This window comes from Saccopteryx leptura, chromosome 10 (genome assembly GCF_036850995.1).
Source record: "Saccopteryx leptura isolate mSacLep1 chromosome 10, mSacLep1_pri_phased_curated, whole genome shotgun sequence".
NCBI lineage: Eukaryota > Metazoa > Chordata > Mammalia > Chiroptera > Emballonuridae > Saccopteryx > Saccopteryx leptura.
Window position 1 is genome coordinate 56,619,605 of NC_089512.1, and position 17,388 is coordinate 56,636,992.

The following is a 17,388-nucleotide window of genomic DNA, read 5'->3' on the forward strand; positions in this document are numbered from 1 at the left end:
ATTCTTCTGCATAGGAGATTTACCTATTCTCTCCCAGTTATTTATTTTTTCAATCATTTGTTTATATCAGAATGGACTCATAGATATGTATAATATTCTTTGGGTTATAATTGAATTCTATTCTACTCACAAAAATTAGGGGATATTTTAAAATGAATATGAAGCGATAAAATATCCCCTAATACAGTGGTCTCCAACCCCCGGGCCGCGGACCGGTACTGGTCCATGGGCCATTTGGTACTGGTCCGCAGAGAAAGAATAAATAATTTACATTATTTTCATTTTATTTATATTTAAGTCTGAACAATGTTTTTTTTTAAAAAAAAATGACCAGATTCCCTCTGTTACATCCGACTAAGACTCATTCTTGATGCTTGTCTCGGTCACATGATACATTTATCCATCCCACCCTAAAGGCTGGTCCGTGAAAATATTTTCTGACATTAAACTGGTCCGTGGCCCAAAAAAAGGTTGGGGACCACTGCCCTAATATTTGTGAGCAGAATATCTATATTTTGTTGCTCAAATTGTTTTAGCTTTGGCCATTGGGGGCACCTGTGTCCTCTTCACATATCCTCATTATTGTATGTTGTTATGTTGTGGGCTGATTTTTAGTACTTCTTTATTTTTTTGGCACTTCAAGATGATCCAGGCTCATCTTGTATATTTTAAATAACTGTTTTCACAAATGATATGTCTATTAGAATTAATTACTATTTTGTAGCTTAGGACCTAGAGCAAATAGTTCACTTTGGAGGGTAGAAATAGATGTTAATAAAGATTTTCCAAAGTACCTGCTCTCCTTCCTCTAATTCATACTTTTGTAGGAACCATAAACTAAGGCCAAAACCTCAAAATCTCCTTCTGCTTCCTTTTATGCTCAACCACTTTCTTTCTTGCCAATTTGACTGTTTTTCAAATGTTTTCCTTCCTCTCCATCCCATTGCCAGTGCTCAGCTCAGACCCCTGTGCTGCGCGGGACTGCAGCAAAAGCCTTCTCTCTGCATGGTTTCCATGTCCACTTGCTTTGCTGATGCATCCACCCCTTTTTCCTTTCTGCTAATTGTCATAAAACATCTGTTAGTTCTTAGGATGGCCCCCTCTGAGATTGGCATCCAAAGCTTTCCACAAATATGGTCCCACCCAGCTACAGCTCTTAGGACGCCCCACCCCCGGTCCTCTGTCCTAGCTACCCTGGACTCCTGGGACCCTAGTGTGGGCTTTACAATCTGAAGAGCCCTAACCTCCAGCCTCAGCCCGTTGAATCCCGCATAAGGTCCACTTTTTCATCCCTGGACCCTACTGATATCCCTGTTATAGCCCACGTCATTCTCCACCTACAGTTGTGGTTCTGTGTCTCCCACTAGATTGGAAGCCCCTTATGGGAGGGACCTGTCTTATTTGTTTGTTTGTTTTTAAACATTTTATTATTCATTTTAGAGAGAGAGGGAAAGTGAGAGAGCAAGAGGGGGGGGGCAGGAAACATCAACTCCCATATGTGCCTTGACCAGGCAACCCCGAGGTTTGAACCAGCAACCTCCAGGTTGACACTTTATCCACGACCCCACCACAGGCCAGACCAATTATTATTATTCTAAGTGAGAGGAGGGGAAATAGACAGACAAACTCCTGCATGTGCTCCAACCAGGATCCACCTGGCAACCCTGTCTGGGGCCAATGCTCAAATAACCAAGCAGTCTTCAGCGTCTGAGGATGTGCAATCTGCCTGTGAGAGGGAAAGAGAGAGAGAAGGAGGAGAGGAAGGGGAAGAGAAGCAGATGGTTCCTTCTCCTGTGTGCCCTGACTGGGGATTGAACCTGAGATGTCTGCATGCTGGGCCAATGCTCCACCTCTGGGCCAACGCTCTACCACTGAACCAACCGGCCAGGGCCTGTCTGTCTTATTAACCTTTCTTCCCCTCATGGTGTCTGGCTCAAGACCTCACTTTCAGAGGCTGTTGAAATTGATGGATATGCTCCTACCCTGTCTATTCATGAGCCTCTTGTTTTGCTCTCAAACACCAGAGGGCACTGGTTAGCAGGTTGAGAAGGAAGATTAGAACTGGAAGCTTGAGAATGGCTAGTGAAAAGCCTCCTTCTATTTTGAGATGCATGATATTTACTGCTGTTCACTTGTTCTAAACACATCTGTTTGAGCTTATTCATAAGGTGTACTCCTGTTGGGTTTAGAGATTAGTATGGGAATTGCTAATGACACTTCCATCACAGGTCAAATAATCAGACAGGGAGGATTGCCTTTCTCGAGATACAAGATAGGCCTTCTAACCCCAACTGCCCTCCTCCCATTCCCAAAATGGGGACTGCCAGTTCCAAGGGGGATGGGTGAGATGTTCTGGTCCTCTTTGCCCAGCCCTCCTACCACAAGCACACTGACATTTGCAGCTGCTGCATGGTGGTTTAAAACCTCTAATAACCTGTGGGTAAGGTGGGAAGTTGTTAAGAGAAACAACACCTAAATTCACCCTGACCCCAGAGACACTGCATCGGCTCCCTGTGTGATCCCTGGTTGGCTGACGATGAATTGCAGCCTGGAGGGGGCCCCTAGGTGTGAGAGGTCTCCGTAGTAGTGACTAAGCCAGAGAGCTGACTATCTGCAAAGAAGTCAGCTATTTGCAAAGGTCTCATGCCTTGTACATTTCCCCTCGAAAAAAGCTACATGGAAATTGGAGGCCATAAAGCAAAGTTTTGATGTTTTTCAGGAAACAAAAAACTTGTTCTGCTTTCTCCCTAGCAAATTCGCTCTAGCCCAGGGGTCACTGAGCAATGAGACAGCATGAGGCCCAGATGGAAGGAGTGAAGCCCAGGAGCTCCTCCCCCTTATCTGTGGCATAAACTTGTTCCTTGACCCTGCCCTGCATGTACCCCTGATAAACAGGAAGGCATCTCACCATCAGTGTCTGTCTATCCCGCTCAGAGCATCTGAGACCTGTCTGGGCCATCAAAGCCATCCCCAGCCCTCAGGGATATTCTGGAGGGGACTCCAGCCTCACAAAAAACAATTCCCCATTGTGTTCTCCCTCCTTGGAAATCACAGATTTGTAAACAGGCCCTTACATTTAGATAGGTCCTTCCCTGGCTTTGTGCTGGTGTGTTATTTTTTCTTCTTTAAACAATGTCCTTCCCAGTAGGGCCAGCCGTTCACACCATTGTCTGAGACCCTTGGACTACAGGAAAAAAGCACTAGATCTTATCAGCTGAGGGGGGGGGGAGCAGAGTGAACAGATGAGGTCATGTCCATAAAGCAAGCTGCTGGTCTACCATGTCTTCTACCATAACTTTATCTGTGACAGCAGAGCCCCCACCCCTATCCCCACCCCTGTCCTCCTAACTAGGCTTTGACTAAGTGTCCCTGGTAGGATCCCCTCTGTTTGATGGCAGAGACCTGGACTCTACTTTACTTTTGAGTCCTCATCAACCCACAGCTGTCCCTTGCCTTGGTCTTCTCTCTCTGCACAATGGGATTCTTGTCACAGTGAAACATCCCTAATTGGTATAGGGATGTTTCTAGTATAGAAACATATTGGTTTAGGGCCAATATGTATTGGTATAGGTATAGGTATAGGTATAGGTATTGGTATTGGTATAGGCCCTTTCTTCTAGTCATCTTTCTTCCTGGAAGATAGGAGTCAAGACTAGGCACTGAGCCGATTCCTCCTCAACAGCAGAATCCCCGACGGCCTGCTGTGAGGATGAGGGCAGGCATCCCTTCAGAGGCCTCCTCCCTGGAAACTGTGGCGTTTCCCATCCTCAGTGGAAATGATATTTTTTAAAGGCTGCATTGAAGAACCAGAAGTTTCCTTAATGGAAATCCGGCATGGAAAGTGAAAGGCTTCATTAGGACATAGCCTCTAAAGGAGAAGGCCCAGCAGTGGTACCCATGGCAAAGACGGTAGGGGCTGGGCAGTGAGAAGTGGGCACAGGGCCACAGTAGCATTGCCTCATCTCCTATGCACCAGGGGTATGGGTGAGCCCGGAAGAGAAGCCAGGGTGGGGGCCCAACAATCCCTGAACTCCTTATCAGGAGTTCCAAATTTAGCCCCACCCATTCTTTCTCTCTCCACACCAGGGCCAAGTCTGTGGTCTCAGAAAACCACAGGGATTTAATCTTGATATGTGCTGAACTTTCTCCTTGCAGCAGCCGCTGCAGACCAGGACGTGGGTGAGGCTAGGGTGGATCCTAACTTGGATAGAAATTAGACTGTTTCTGAGCAACTATTCTCTAGTTCTAAGGAGATGTGGCTGGGTGAAGAAGCCTCAATTTGCTGGACTAGCAGAAGTTTTCTGGGCCCTACAAAGCTCTAGCTCCACCGCGGGCCTCTGCCATCTTGAGAGGACGGCTGGCAGGGGGCATCCCAGGCTCCTGATGGCTGCTGCTGCCCACTCCAGATTCCAGGGCCGTCTGGGACCTGAGCTGGGCTTAGCTCAATGAAAGGGAAGCACAGAAGCCATTTGAGAAAGAGAAAAGAGCTGTTTTCCTCCCTTATTCTGCCTCTTCCATTCCCCCTACCATTCGTTAGAAACTAGTCTGTGGACTGCAGGACAGTCACAGGCTTGGGGTGAATCCTAACCCTCCACAGAGGACGATGCCAGACACAGCAGCAGGAAGCAAGCAAGAGGCAGGTTGGGTGTGGAGGGCAGAGTCCAGGCCTGAGGGTCAGCAGCCTGGCAGCTTGGCCCTGTGATAGCGGGTCCTGTTCTGGCACCAGCTATGGGAAGCCAAGATGTGGCTATTTCATCTGGGAAGTCAGGGCCTCCATAGTTTACAAGCTTTGAAGGCAGAGATTAATAAATTAAACTCATATGTTAAGAGAAAGAATCTAATCAGCAGTTTCCCAAAGCATACATGGTAACTGCTCCATGAGGGAAAGAAGGGATAGAGGACCAAATGTTGTGGAGAATTGTGTAGCACACAGTAGGCATACAAACTAATGCGAGGTCGTCACAGGCTCAAGGATTTCACAGGGCGGGCAAGCAGACAGCACACTGCTCTGTGACTGTCTTTGTGGGAGCATTGTTCCACAGGACACCATTTTGAAAAACACTTGACTAGTGCCTTTCTCAAAGCCTATTTCCAGCTCTAAATGTGTTTGGGAAATCATAAAACAGGCCCAAAGACCAGGGGAAGTATGAGACTTAGAGGAAAAAGCTGGCAGAGGAAGATAGAGTGAAATCCCTGAGGCAGGAAATAGGGCTTAAGACAAGAGGAGGGAGGAGGGTGGGGGTCCAGGGAGAAGTCCAGACCCAAACGCACGGGTGCAAGTGATGGTGGGAGCAGAGGCGTGTGCCCCAGGGAGAGCAGGGGTGATGTGAGAAGGGGCTGTGGCAGTCACATCGGCACACCCCTCCCAGCCCCACACTGTGCCAGGTGGGTGCACTGATGGTACTCAGGAGTCTGTGGTGCTGATGGCTTGTGGGGCAACAGTTTCTTGTTCTGTCAGGTCTGGGTGTTTGTGCAGGGACTAGGGAGCAAAACTAGGGGCCCCAGGCTGCAAGATGGGACTAACAACTGACCTGTTAAGCTCCCCGAGTCTATTGTATGGATCGGGGGCCTAGCCAAGTAAGAGGCTAGTCTCCCTGGTGAGGTGGACTTCTCATCTCCCGCCAGCACCACTGGAGTCTGCTCTTTGGGCAGCAGCATAATGTCACAAGGGAGTGGGAGCCTTATATAGCATACCTAGTAGGCCAAACTATTGGGGCCTCCCCTCCTCCCTAGAAACTGCAGCCCCCACAGTGCAGCCCAACGCCCCAGGCAAGAGTACAGTGGCCTTAATAAACATTGGAATGTGGTTTGGGATGGAGACAGGCACCAGGCCAAGGCTGCTGTCACAGACGTCAGTGTTGTTGTGAGGAAGAAGCAGGCTGCCTGTATGCCCAGCTGCCCTTTGCCAGCATTTCTTTTCTGGCTCAAGATCTTCCTAAAGTTCCAAGAAGGTCAGTCTCGGAAGCCCAAGGCAGGATTTTCCTAATTTAATGAGCAATCTCAGCTTTATAAACAATACCCGCTGACTCCTTCCTTCACTTGATGCCCACCCTCCCTTCTAGAAAATACCATCTAGGGTGGCCTTCTCCCTCATGCAATGCATGGGGACGGCTCTTCATTTCCAGCTCACACAGATGGAATCAACCACTTTAGTACAGAAATACACAGATACAATAATGATATAATTATGGCATGTAAATATTAACTTCATTCCTTTCCTTGTAGGTTCTGTGCGGTAGACCACTGCGCTATCCCCACTAGAGCTCAGGGGTGGTCATGACAAAATAACAATAGTAATTAGAGGGAGTGTGTTCTGAAGACAGAGAAACCACAAGGCCCATCTCAACATATGAATACAAAAATAGAATTCACACATAGAGGCATTTCCAGGAGTTAATAATACGTAGTACCATGGGAGTTGGGAATTGGTAAGCTGTCCATAATTTTCCAAGTGCAGGTGTTTGTTTTTCAGGACTTTGAGCTCCTCCATTTTCCAGAATAGCTTCTGCAGAGGACCCTACCTGGAGCCAGCCGTGCCAGTCTACAAGCCACTGAGGACCCGGTTGTCTCTTCCTGGTTGTCCTTGGAAGAGGCGCAGAGCAGGCTGCAGCTTTTACACGGTTCCTGGGGCTCTGCGCACTTTCCTCCCCCTCTTCCACAGTCTTTATCTTCCCCACCCCATCCCCACAGTCCTCCTCTCCTCTGCTTTTTCCTGTGATAGCCCAGCCATCACCCAGACCAAGGCTTCCCAAAGTGTTGTCAGGTTCATCTCAGTGCTTCTGGTTCTCTGACTGTGCATTCAAAGGGGGAAGGAAGGCCTATTTCAGATCCCAACTGGGGTTTGGGGGACAGCACAGATAGGATCCAAGGCAGACACAGTCTGGATTTGAATTCAATGGGGCAGGAAGCCCTGTCTTGCTTTTTATCTATTTTTTCCTCCTTTATTTATCTTGGTTTTCTAATGGAGGTAATCTTGAACTTGTTCCTGTCTCCCTACTGCTTGTTTTGTGCATCACTAAGTTGTTCACATGCTGGCTGAGAATAGCCCCCAGCTCAAGAAAGACTTTCTTGCTGATGGCAAAACACCTCCCAACAGGCTCAGACAGAATGCGTACTGGTCACCTGAGCTTGGCCCCAAGAACCAGCAGGACCTAGAGCTCTTAACAGCTTTCCCCCCTATATTTTTCCCTGTAGAAGACAAAAGGCTTCATAAATGAACCGTCCATGACCAACCCATATTTAGCAACAAGCAGAGTCCAGGGTGAGAAACATCTGGCTTTCCTGGTGGCTCCTGAGCTAATTGATCCCATCTCGAATCCTTAAGCATGCCTGCTCCTGGGTCCCATGGCCCATCCTAGGGTCTCCAACCCCTCCCCATCTCAAAAGCCTGGCAATCCTCTGTGTCCCTGGTGCAGCCCTACCCATGGTCCTGCCCACCAGCTGCAGCTTACTCTTGGAGCTGCCACATTCCCATCCTTCTGGGCTGTGGGCATACTTGCACTGCCCTGGAAGACAGCCCACTCCTCCCCAGCTCCCCTCTCCCCATCTCTAGTCCACAGAGATGGGGATGACATTCTCCTAGAACCCATCCTCATTCTGCTCATCAGCATGGAGACCCTGATAGTGGGGATGGGGAATATTATCAGGAAGGGTGGGCGTCCCAAGAAACCTGGCCTGGCAGCTCAGAAGCCAGGGGAAGGGAGTCAGACTGTGAGGGCCCCCTCTGTTTATGAAGTAGGGCCTGAGTCCCAGCCCACCCCCAGGTTGCAGGGAGCTCTAGCAGTTTGTGCTGCTGTGATTCTGAGATGGAAAACAGGTTGTAGGCAGTGGCAGGAGACCACCAAAATAGCAGGGCACAAAGTGGTGGTGGTCTACCTTCTCAGCACCTCCCCTTTCCCTCTCCAACTCAGCGTAGGTCTTCTTAACCCGAGCCAGTTTAGAGGTAGTGGCCACCCTCTTCTGGCTGCCTAAAGGCCCCCACCACTAATTCCTCAGAAGCACTCACATGCCCACTCAGAATGGCCATTGTTCTGTAGCTAGGAAAGAACACCCAGCCCTCTTGCCTCTGGGCGCAACCGGAAATGCGCTCTGGGCGCCACTTCTAAGAACAAATAGCAAGCCCACTGGGGTTGCCAGTGGCGAGAGGATGCTGGCTCCATCTGGAACTAAGAGCAGAAATGGGCAGGGAACAGGCACAGGGTCTCTCCATCAGGCCCCCAGTCCTTCCCGTAGCAGCCAGGTAGGAGTATGGGGTAGAGACTCCCATCTCTAAGAGGTGATCAAGCCTGGTGGCCTCCTCTGCCCTAGCTGGGTGGGTGGAGACATAGGGAACTGATACTGGGCCATTCAGCCCATCCCAACCACCCTTCCTTCACCTTCTATGTAGCCTCCACTTCCCGGGGTGTCCGATTCCGCTCGGCCTGCACCCGGCTCTTCACCTTCTTGCCCATCTCCAGCCCAGCCCAGCTCTTGCCCTTGGCCTGTTTGCCCCGGCTCCGGGAGGAGCACCACACACGCTCACAGTACTCATCCACACGGGGTAAGTTGGCGAAGCCAATGAGCTGTAGGATGTCCTTGTACCAGGCCTTGGGAGGGGTAGAGACCAGGCCTCCCCGGGCAGGGGGCTCCTCTGGCCTCTGCTCCCTATGGAACAGGCTGTTGAGCTGTGCAGCCACAATCACCTCTAGAGCCAGGCGTGCCACCGTCTGGGAGAAGCCGTGCTCCAGCGTAGTGCAGGTGTAGGTGCCCTCGTCAAGGCGGCTGAGCCTGCGGAACAGCAGCCCCTGCTCCGTCTGCAGAATGCGCTCATCTGTCTTCACCTGCTGGGCACCAGGGAGAGTGTGAGGGGGGCATGGAGCATCACACCATCAACTTCTCTGCACCTTGCTTTTCCCAATGTGCCAGCTCAAGGCCCAGGTCTTGGGCATTTCCCTTGCCCATTCTCCCCTTCCTAGGAAGGGACCAACAAGTCAGCTTGTTGTAGTCCCTCCCTGAGATTAAGCTTACTATAGACAGAGCTTCACCTTTCCATAACCCAGGAGGTAGTCTGTGATGGGGGCTTTTCAAAAATTTTACTGGTTTCTCCCTAAAGTTCTGGGGCATCTGTCTTGGCTTTGGGGGGCTCTGGCACACATTCCCAGCAAACCAAGAGGGTAAGAAGGTATTTACAGGCTTTTACACAGGGGGGTCTGTAACTCCAGCCCCAGGACTAGAATTCCCCTCACTCTACATGGTCCGCATTATTCACTTTCCCCACAGTGCAGAGCCACAGCCCCAGCCAGGAGTAGGCCGAGCGCCCATCCCATTAGGAAGCAGGAATGCTGTTCTGGTACAGTCAGTCTCTGGCCCAGCCGCTGTCTGTATGTTGAAGCTGGTCTGCTTGGGCAGTTAGTGCCGTGTAATTTCATCTCATTGCACCCCCTGCTTCTGGCCCCTGGGGGAGTCTCTCAGTGCCTAGCCCAACAGCTGGCCCAAGGCTGGCCTCCCCCAGTTCCCAAGCTGGAAGGAGAACCCGTCTTGTAATCAACCCACTCCCTCCCTTCTCCTGCCTGTGCGAGCTCTTGAGAATGGTTCCTCACCCTACCCCACCTACGCCATCCTCAGGTCCCAGACTGCAGCCATCTCTGGGTTGACAGACCTTTCCAGATGAGGGAGGGAGGGCCTGGAAAGACAGGTCGACCCCAAGAGGAAGTGTGGGGCCAGGCAGTGGGGGATTGGGTGTTATTGGCCAGTGGACAGGGACACAAGCCTGTGGCAGAAGAGGACCTCTAAGGAAAAGACCCTTCAAATATGAGTCATATGCATAAGCATATGACCAGACCCCCTTCCCTCACTCCCATCTCTGCTACACACCACTCAGAGCTCACTCAGCTCAGTGTTTTGGGAGTTGGTGGTCTCCCTGTCTGTGGAGAAGTTCCAGGAACATCTGGACTAAGTGTTGCCAGATGCCAGGAGCAGGCACCTCCTTCCAGGCACCCCAGGGGCCTAATAAAGTTTTCTTCAGTTGAACTTGACAGGTTCCCCTCAGAACCTCTTCCTAGAACTCAGGACTTGGGGTTCAGGGAGGAATGTGACCTAAGGACAAGCAAAACAAGAGGTAGAGTCCTTGCTCACCTGGTCAGGCCCCTGGTCCCCCGGCTTCTGCAAAAACCAGCGCACAGTTGCCTGGGGAGACTTGGGCAGGCACTCTAAGAAGGTGCTGTTGTGCTCCGTGCCATAGACTGTAGTGGTCTCCACGAGCCCTGCAGCCTCCCCTGGAGCGAGGTGGAGATGGGCTCAGCTCAGGAACCATAGGACCCCTGACTCCCCCAGTCCAGAAGCCCCCATAAGTGTTACAGGGACCTCGGTGTCCATAAATCCCCAAGCCAGTTCAAAGACTCTAGACCCATATACTGACAGAAGCTGCTTAAATAGGGAAACTGGGAACTGTGTGTTACAACAGGACAAGTCTGAGGCCCGACTTCACAGGGGGCAAGCCCAGGTCACAGGGTAAGTAGGGACCTGTGAGAGCCTACTGATGCCTGCATGCTGGCTGCCACTCACCTTCCTGGCTCTGGCCCAGGCACTGCAGGGCAGGGTTGCCATACCGGATGTCCTGTCGGCGGAAACGGCGCTTGCTGGTGCCAGGGCGGTAGCGGGTGCAGGAAGTACCGTCCCAGGCGCAGTACGGGTCCCGGGCCAGGCAGCACTCCGCACAGGCACCGCCATAAGTCTCACACTGGTGCAGCTGCAGCCAGGCCACGCCAAGCCTCGAGCCCACATACAACGTTTGCTTGGGAGGAACCCACATAGAGTCCACGGTGAGCCTGAGATTCCCCAGAAGCAGCTAGGCTCTCAGCCACCTTGGGTTTCCTGAGTCCCCTGCCATTTTCAAGCAGTCTTCCAGAACTTCTTGGGTGCATTCACAGAAACAAAATGGTTGTCACCCACATGCTGTACACTAGATCCTGTGCTAGGACCAGGCCCTCTAACCCAATGGCCTTTCTCCTGACTTGCCTCAAACCTTAGATTTTTTTAAATCAATCAATCCCAGTACCAAAGTTGGGATTTACACAAAGATGGGCTGAGACAGATAAACTTGGGAAGGTGGTATTTGTCACTTGCAAAAGGACACAGCAGGCCTCTAAGGAGTGGCTCCTTGGTTTGTTTTCAAGCATGTTTTTTGCTTCCCCTGAGGACTGGCCTTTGTGGATCTCCCCACTGGTTTCATGCATGGGAATCTCAGCTCCCAGCTGGACTCAACCCTCCGGGGCCTCACCAGGCAGCCCAGCGCCTGCCGAGGGGCTTTCCAGCAGACAAGGCAGTGCTCAGGGAGGTTTCCAGCCAGGGGAGGGGAGGAAGGAAGAATGGGGAAGGTGCAGCTGTTCTTACCCTTTTGACGGAGATCTCCATCTCAGTGATGGCTGTTGGTACCTGGGGAAGGAGCAGGGTCTAAGGGGGGCATTGTCAGACAGCCCCCCCCCGAACTCTTGCTTTCACTCTCCTTTAGCCCCTAGTGGGAGCACCTATCCCCTAGCTTGGGTCAGCTCATGCCCTGGCAACTAAGGCCAGTCTTTCCCAGAGGTCAGGTTACAAGAAGGGTCCTCTTACTCTGGCTGACCTCCAAGCAGGAAGCTTGGCTAAAAGCACAAATCTCCAGTGTCCCCTCCCACAGCTCTGCTCTCCAGCAATGAAGCAGCTGTCCCAAATCATCCATCCCATGTGGGGACGCATGACAGTCCCCCAGACACACCATCTGTCTGGTTCTACAGGGGCCAACAGAATCCCTTGGGCACTTGGGGTCTCAGCCACCCTCTCACAGTGACTTGTGCCTATCATGGTTTTGTCAAAGGGTGCTCACTTTGGCCATCCCTCCCTGAGCCCCCCAACCTCAAACACTGCATTTCCAGGCCCCTCAGCCATTCAGAAGCCTCAGTAAGGCCTCTGCAGCAGCGTGTCTCACCATTCCATCCCCCAGTGGCTGCAAGCGCCATACAGACAGGCCAGTCTCCCTCCTGTGCTTTACTCCTGCTTCCCTTAGCCAGGGCCAGACCCAACAATGGGCTTGAGGGGACCCTTCCCATCAGCCCCCGTCCCCACTCACCTTAAACACCTGGAGCTCCTCCAGAACCACCTCCTCAGACTCAGCTGAGCCCCCAGACTGGAGGGCCATGACCTTGAGCACTGAACCTGAGTCTGGGGCAGGGAAGAAGAGATCAGCAGGAGGGGGAGGGGCAGCCGGGGCACCTGCACACCTCCCCAGTCTGGCCACCTTACTTAGTCCACCCACCAGTCCCCAGAAAGATGACATCATAGGTCCCATCCTCTGCTTCCACGCGGTCCACCACGATCTGGCGCAGCTGCTGGGTCAGGTGGGTTTTGACGAGAACAGGGCGGCCCCGCTGGGGCCGCACGGATTGGAACATGAGTGGGTGAGCTCGGGCAAACTGCAGCACCTCATCCGGGTAGTCCTTGGTGCTGCCAAAGGGTCGTCCAGGCTGCGCGGTCATCTTGCTGGGGCACTGTGGCAGCAGCGAAGGGAACACCTGGAATCCTGGGATCACACATTCCCCACCCCAGCCTGTTTCCACGCCCCGCTGTCTAGGCATGCCAGTCGCGGAGGGACCACTCTTACAGTGTGAGGGGTACCTTAACGTGACCAGGGCTCCGTGCCATGCCTTGCCTGATCCCGCCCCTCTGGAGCCCTAGCTCAGAGCTGCTATGGGGTTGTGTGCAGACACAATGCTATCCCAAGGTAGAGCCCTCCTGGCATCTGCTCTATATTCTTCCTTGGCCTCGCCAGATACTTACCATGCCAGGGCGAGGGAAGGGCACCTTGCCCCCATAGGGCCCCCACTGGTGCTGGGGACCATCTTGGTGGGCAAAGGGCCCCTTGAAGACCTCCCAGATGTCCGCCATGTGATACAAGCAGACTGCGGAGCCCTGGAACACAGTGCTGCAGAGGGCAGACAGAGACAGCCAGGTCAGATGCTGTCATAGGTGGGAAGGGGGCAGCCTGGTATCATGGGCAGGGCAGAGGGCAACAGTGCCTGCAGTCAGCAGAAACCAAAAAAAGACACACATGCAGTGGTAAAGAAAAGGAGACAGAAAAATACAGCTGTAGAGTCACCTAGACAGGCACAGAAACAAGGACCCAGGCCAAAGCCAGGATATGAAGACAGAGGCTCAACAGAGGAGCCCAGGCACAGAGACCAGGCTCGGCTGGGGGTAAGGGGAGGCCAGTGTGCCCACCTGACCGTGCTGAAGAGTGCATACACCTCGAGGTTCCTCCCTGCCTTGGGCCACAGCAGGAACACATCCTCTGGGAGATAGAAGGACACTGCCAATGTCTCCAACTCACTGGCTCTGAGTCCTCCCCACTCCCACACCCAGGCCTGCCCTTGGACCTGTCCTTACCCAGCTGGTCAAAATGGGTCTCAGCACCACCGGGGCCAGGCACCGAGCAGACCAGCCTGGCCTTGAGAAAGCTGCTCCATTTGTTCACCAGAACCCGCTGGCCACCAGCATCATTCTGGAGGTTGGGGGGCAGAGTCAGCCTTGGGCCCCAGGGGATGGGCCCCTCCATCTGCTCATCCACCCTCACCTCCATTTTCCTACCCCTGAGAGTGGGGACAGGTCGGGGAAGAGGGAGTGCAGCAAGGATTTCATCGCCCCTCACTGCCCCTTCCCAGCTCTCACCACACAGACACGGCCCACGCGGCTGACGGTGACATGGCCTGGGCCACCATCTGGCGAGGGGATAGTCTCCGAGAAGAAAAAGTACACCTTGTCATCGTTCTGGTCAGAGTTGTCAGCGATCCGGGCGGCCATCAAAAACCGGGGGTCTGGGCGTAGGGGTGACAGGGTGAAGCTGGTGGGGGAGCCTCACAGAGGAGGACAGGTGGCTGGCCCCAATGCGGAGAGGAAGAGTTACAGGGACTCCGAGTGGAGGCTGGAGTCCAGGGGGTAAAGTCGGGGAATGCCAGCCCTCCTCTCCACTCCAGCATCAGCTCTCCTGCCTCCTGCCAATGCTGCACAGACCCCAGCCAGTCTCGCCCACGGCAGGTGCCTAGACTCACCATGCAAGAGGTTCTGGTCAGAGTCAGAACGCAAGGCCGGCCGGGGACCCCCACTCCGGAAGATCATGGCCTCACGCCCCAGGAAGTCAGCAGTGAGGCCCGTGTACAGCTCCCCATCTGGGGTGGGGTGGTGGCAGTCAGCGGAGGAGGGCCTAGTCACCATCCTTTCCCAACAATATCAACCAGCTCCCACCCTCCCCGTGCCCACCCAGACCTGGGTGTCACCCACCTACAAAGGTGCTGGCAAAAGGACGGCTGGGCTCATGCGGGCACCGCCCCCGCCCGCTTTCAATACTGCGGGGCTCCAGGTGGAGCACATGCTGGGGGAGAAGGAGAGAGAGGTGTCACCTGGGAAAGTAGCACCAGCCCCCCACCCATGCAGTGGCCATTGCATGCAGCTGGATAGTGGGGGGATGGGTGAAGGCACCCTCAGTTCAGGCATGCAGCTGGACAGTGGGGTGAGGCACCTTCAGTTCAGGGCCTTGCCAAAGGGGTCAACTCTCTGGCACAAAAGCGCCTTTCAGGCCCCTGAAACCTCTGCCCTGACCCAGGCTCAATGGGGAGCATTCAGGGAGCCTGCAGAAAATGTCACTGCTTCCCAGTCCCTTGTAGGGCCTGCCCCAGGCTCACCTCCCCACGGTGACCAACTGCGATGAGGGCACAAGTGGGATGGAAGGCCCCAGTGCCACACGCCAGCAGGTGGGTTCGGTTGTGGGGTTGCAGCACCCGCACAAAGTTGGCACACTCCATCTAGTGGGGAGAGGGGCAGGGGATGAGGAACTGCTCACCGTCTCCTTGGGTCCCAAGGCTCGACCCTGCCTGGCTGATCAGCTCTGATCTAGAGTGACATTCCTCATGGACCTTTAAGAGCCCTCCATATCTGGGTTGTTTTTTTTTTGTTTTTTTGTTTTTTATGTGCCTTGACCGCGGGCCTTCAGCAGACCAAGTAACCCCTTGTTTGAGCCAGCGACGTTGGGCTCAACTAGATGAGCCTTCGCTCAAGCTGGCGACCTCGGGGTCTTGAACCTGGATCTTCCGCATCCCAGTCCAACGCTCTATCCACTGTGCCACCGCCTGGTCAGGCCGTATCTGTTTTAAATGACCCCAGCACAGGCAGCTGGAGGAGTGGTCATGGGCTATGCTGGGGTGTTGGTCCGGGTAGGGGCAGTCACTCCCGACAGCACTCACCAAAGGATCTCTTCCCTTCCGAACACACTCCTCCCTCTGTCCTGGCTGGGGTGGCCACAGAACCTGAAATACAGCCTGGTTGACCCCTGACCTCACAGCTTCGGTTTCCCTTCTAGCCCCCCAATCCATAGTTATCCAGCTTTCAAACATACCCTCTGCCCAGTCAGCCCAGCTCACCTCCCGAGGCTCCACCCATGCCTGGTTCAGCTGCAGAGAATAGATGGCGTCACGACCCCCCAGAAAGAGGCGGTCTCGGTACTCATCCAGATACATAGCCCGAAGGTCCAGGGAGCCCCTGGGACCCAGAAAGACGGCAGAACGGTTGGTAGACAGGAGGTCTACAAGGGAGCAAGGGAGGAAGTCAGAGCCCCTACCCAAGACATGGAAGTGAGGGTCCCAGCTATGCATTTACCCACCCCCAACACTGACATCTGGAAAATGTTTCCATCCACAAGGCTGCTGGAGGGCTTCTGGGGAATGGCTCCTGGGAGTGGGTGGGACAGGGGGCCCTGAGCCCCCACCCAGCCCACCCCACTCAGGGACCAACTCCTATCCTTCCATGCCTCAGCCCTTGAGTTTTCAGTTAACACCTCCTTCCCAGTGACCCATGCGTGCTCTGCGCAGTCCCCAGAGAAGATGGCCTCACTGGCAGAACTTACAACAGCAAGCTGGAGGAAGAGTGGGTAAGTCTAAGCAGTGTGCAGGTAGACAGGCAGGCAGGGGAGAGTACTGCCAACAGAGGGAGCAACTGGAAAAGGCCTGGGTATGGGAGAGTTCTGGTATGGCCAGGCCAAGCTCCCGGTTCTAGTCCAGTGATGTGGCTAAACAGGATTTTCTCCTCCATATACCCTGCCTGGCTACCTGGGGATGCTGGTACTAGGAATCAAGGATCCTGAAACAGGTCCTTGGGGTTACGCTAGGGAGGTGATGGATGGACAAGGGAGCAGACAGCAAGATGAGTGGGAAGGGGCCTTGGCCAGCCTTGGGAAGGCCAAGTATCTGATCCCTATCCAAGGGGTCATCCTTGGCCCAGCGCCCACTCTATCCCCAAATTCATCAACAGCCTCTTCCAAGAAACCCTCCATGAATGACAGTACTTTGGAGGAGATTTGCCTTATTTAGGCTTTTTCTTATAGCCTGACTTCCCTCCAAAACCACAGCTCCAAGGGCAGGACCACATGCTCCCCCCAGACCCCATTTTCAGACTCTCCAGAGTGAAGCCATATCTCCTCCCTCACACTCTCCAGAGCCTGGGTCTGCCCTTGGACTGGGGTTCCCAGGGAAAGGTGATCACCACTCTGGTTTCCCTAAGAAGAATCTAGGGTGAGCCTGTGCCTCAGGGACCTTTTCCTGTGTATTCAGAGGAAGCCTGTGCCAGCTGCTGCACATCATGCCAGGTTAGATCTGCAGAGGAACCTCCTGGGCTGGGGTGGACAGGGAGGAGTAAGTGTTAGGAAGTGGGCTACAAGCATTGGGAAGTGGGCTGCAAGAAGCAGATGGGGGGCCTGGGGGGACAAGGTCAGGGGCTGCATTGCAGGGTAGGAAGGAGAGGGACAGAATCCCGCTCCCCCACTGTCTGCCCTGAGCAAGGAGCCCCCACAGAGTGCAGGCAGTTCTCCAGACCTGCCCTGTCTGCCCATCCCTATCTCTCTCTGATCATCTCTACTGAGGACACCTAGGGCCTCCACTAGTCTCTCTCCTTTTTCTCAACAGCCCCTTGGGTTTCCCCCTGTGTGACTCAGTCTGCCACCTCCACCCTGGCCATGCCTCCAGGAGTTGTCCCTCTCCCTCTGCCTCCTCCCTATGGTGGCAGCCAGAGGAGTACCATTCCAGGGAGTGATTAGGAGAAATCCTTCCCACAAGCTGTGCAGAGAATGACTGCATCCCTCCATCCCGGACTGGCTGGGCCCCCACAACTGGGGGTGCTGCAGGGTCCCAGGTTCCCGCGGACATGCACATAAACAGAGTGCACCCATCTGTACCTCGGTAGGAGAGCCGCAGGCGGGGCACGCTGGGGCCAGGACTGGGGCTGCCCCCTTGGAGCAGGAGACCCCCCAGGAGGTAGCAGATAGTCCAGGCTGAAGGTGCCATGCTGGGAGACCAAGGGCACCACGCTGCCCGTGGAGCCACTATCCGGACCCAC

At 53.8% G+C, this 17,388-nt stretch overlaps 1 protein-coding gene across 2 annotated transcripts; it reads right to left on the reverse strand.

The window, feature by feature from the left end:
- Nucleotides 1-7,050: 7,050 nt before the first annotated feature.
- SEMA3G (semaphorin 3G) lies at nucleotides 7,051-17,388 on the reverse strand. Of its 2 annotated transcripts, none has more exons than XM_066350940.1 (16): nucleotides 17,228-17,388; nucleotides 15,423-15,583; nucleotides 15,246-15,308; nucleotides 14,688-14,807; nucleotides 14,287-14,377; nucleotides 14,058-14,174; nucleotides 13,678-13,823; nucleotides 13,396-13,510; nucleotides 13,231-13,300; nucleotides 12,790-12,934; nucleotides 12,269-12,500; nucleotides 12,083-12,174; nucleotides 11,371-11,412; nucleotides 10,543-10,771; nucleotides 10,114-10,253; nucleotides 7,051-8,819 (listed from the first exon to the last, which is right to left on the reverse strand). In XM_066350940.1, the coding sequence occupies exons 1-16, from the start codon at nucleotides 17,334-17,336 to the stop codon at nucleotides 8,379-8,381; spliced, it is 2,313 nt and encodes a 770-aa protein (XP_066207037.1). In that variant the 5' UTR covers nucleotides 17,337-17,388; the 3' UTR covers nucleotides 7,051-8,378. The 2 variants fall into 2 exon arrangements, with proteins under 2 accessions (XP_066207037.1, XP_066207039.1); XM_066350942.1 differs by having other exon boundaries at nucleotides 7,051-8,822; nucleotides 17,228-17,385.

Bases quoted from the DNA above. Each gene is read 5' to 3' on its own strand.
- SEMA3G (XM_066350942.1), bottom strand. From the start codon at position 17,336: ATGGCACCTTCAGCCTGGACTATCTGCTACCTCCTGGGGGGTCTCCTG. The intron at 13,824-14,057 runs GTGAGTCTAGGC...CCCTACGCCCAG, and splicing joins TGACCAGAACCTCTTGCATG to ACCCCCGGTTTTTGATGGCC. The intron at 10,772-11,370 runs GTAAGAACAGCT...GTTCCTCCCAAG, and splicing joins TGGAGATCTCCGTCAAAAGG to CAAACGTTGTATGTGGGCTC.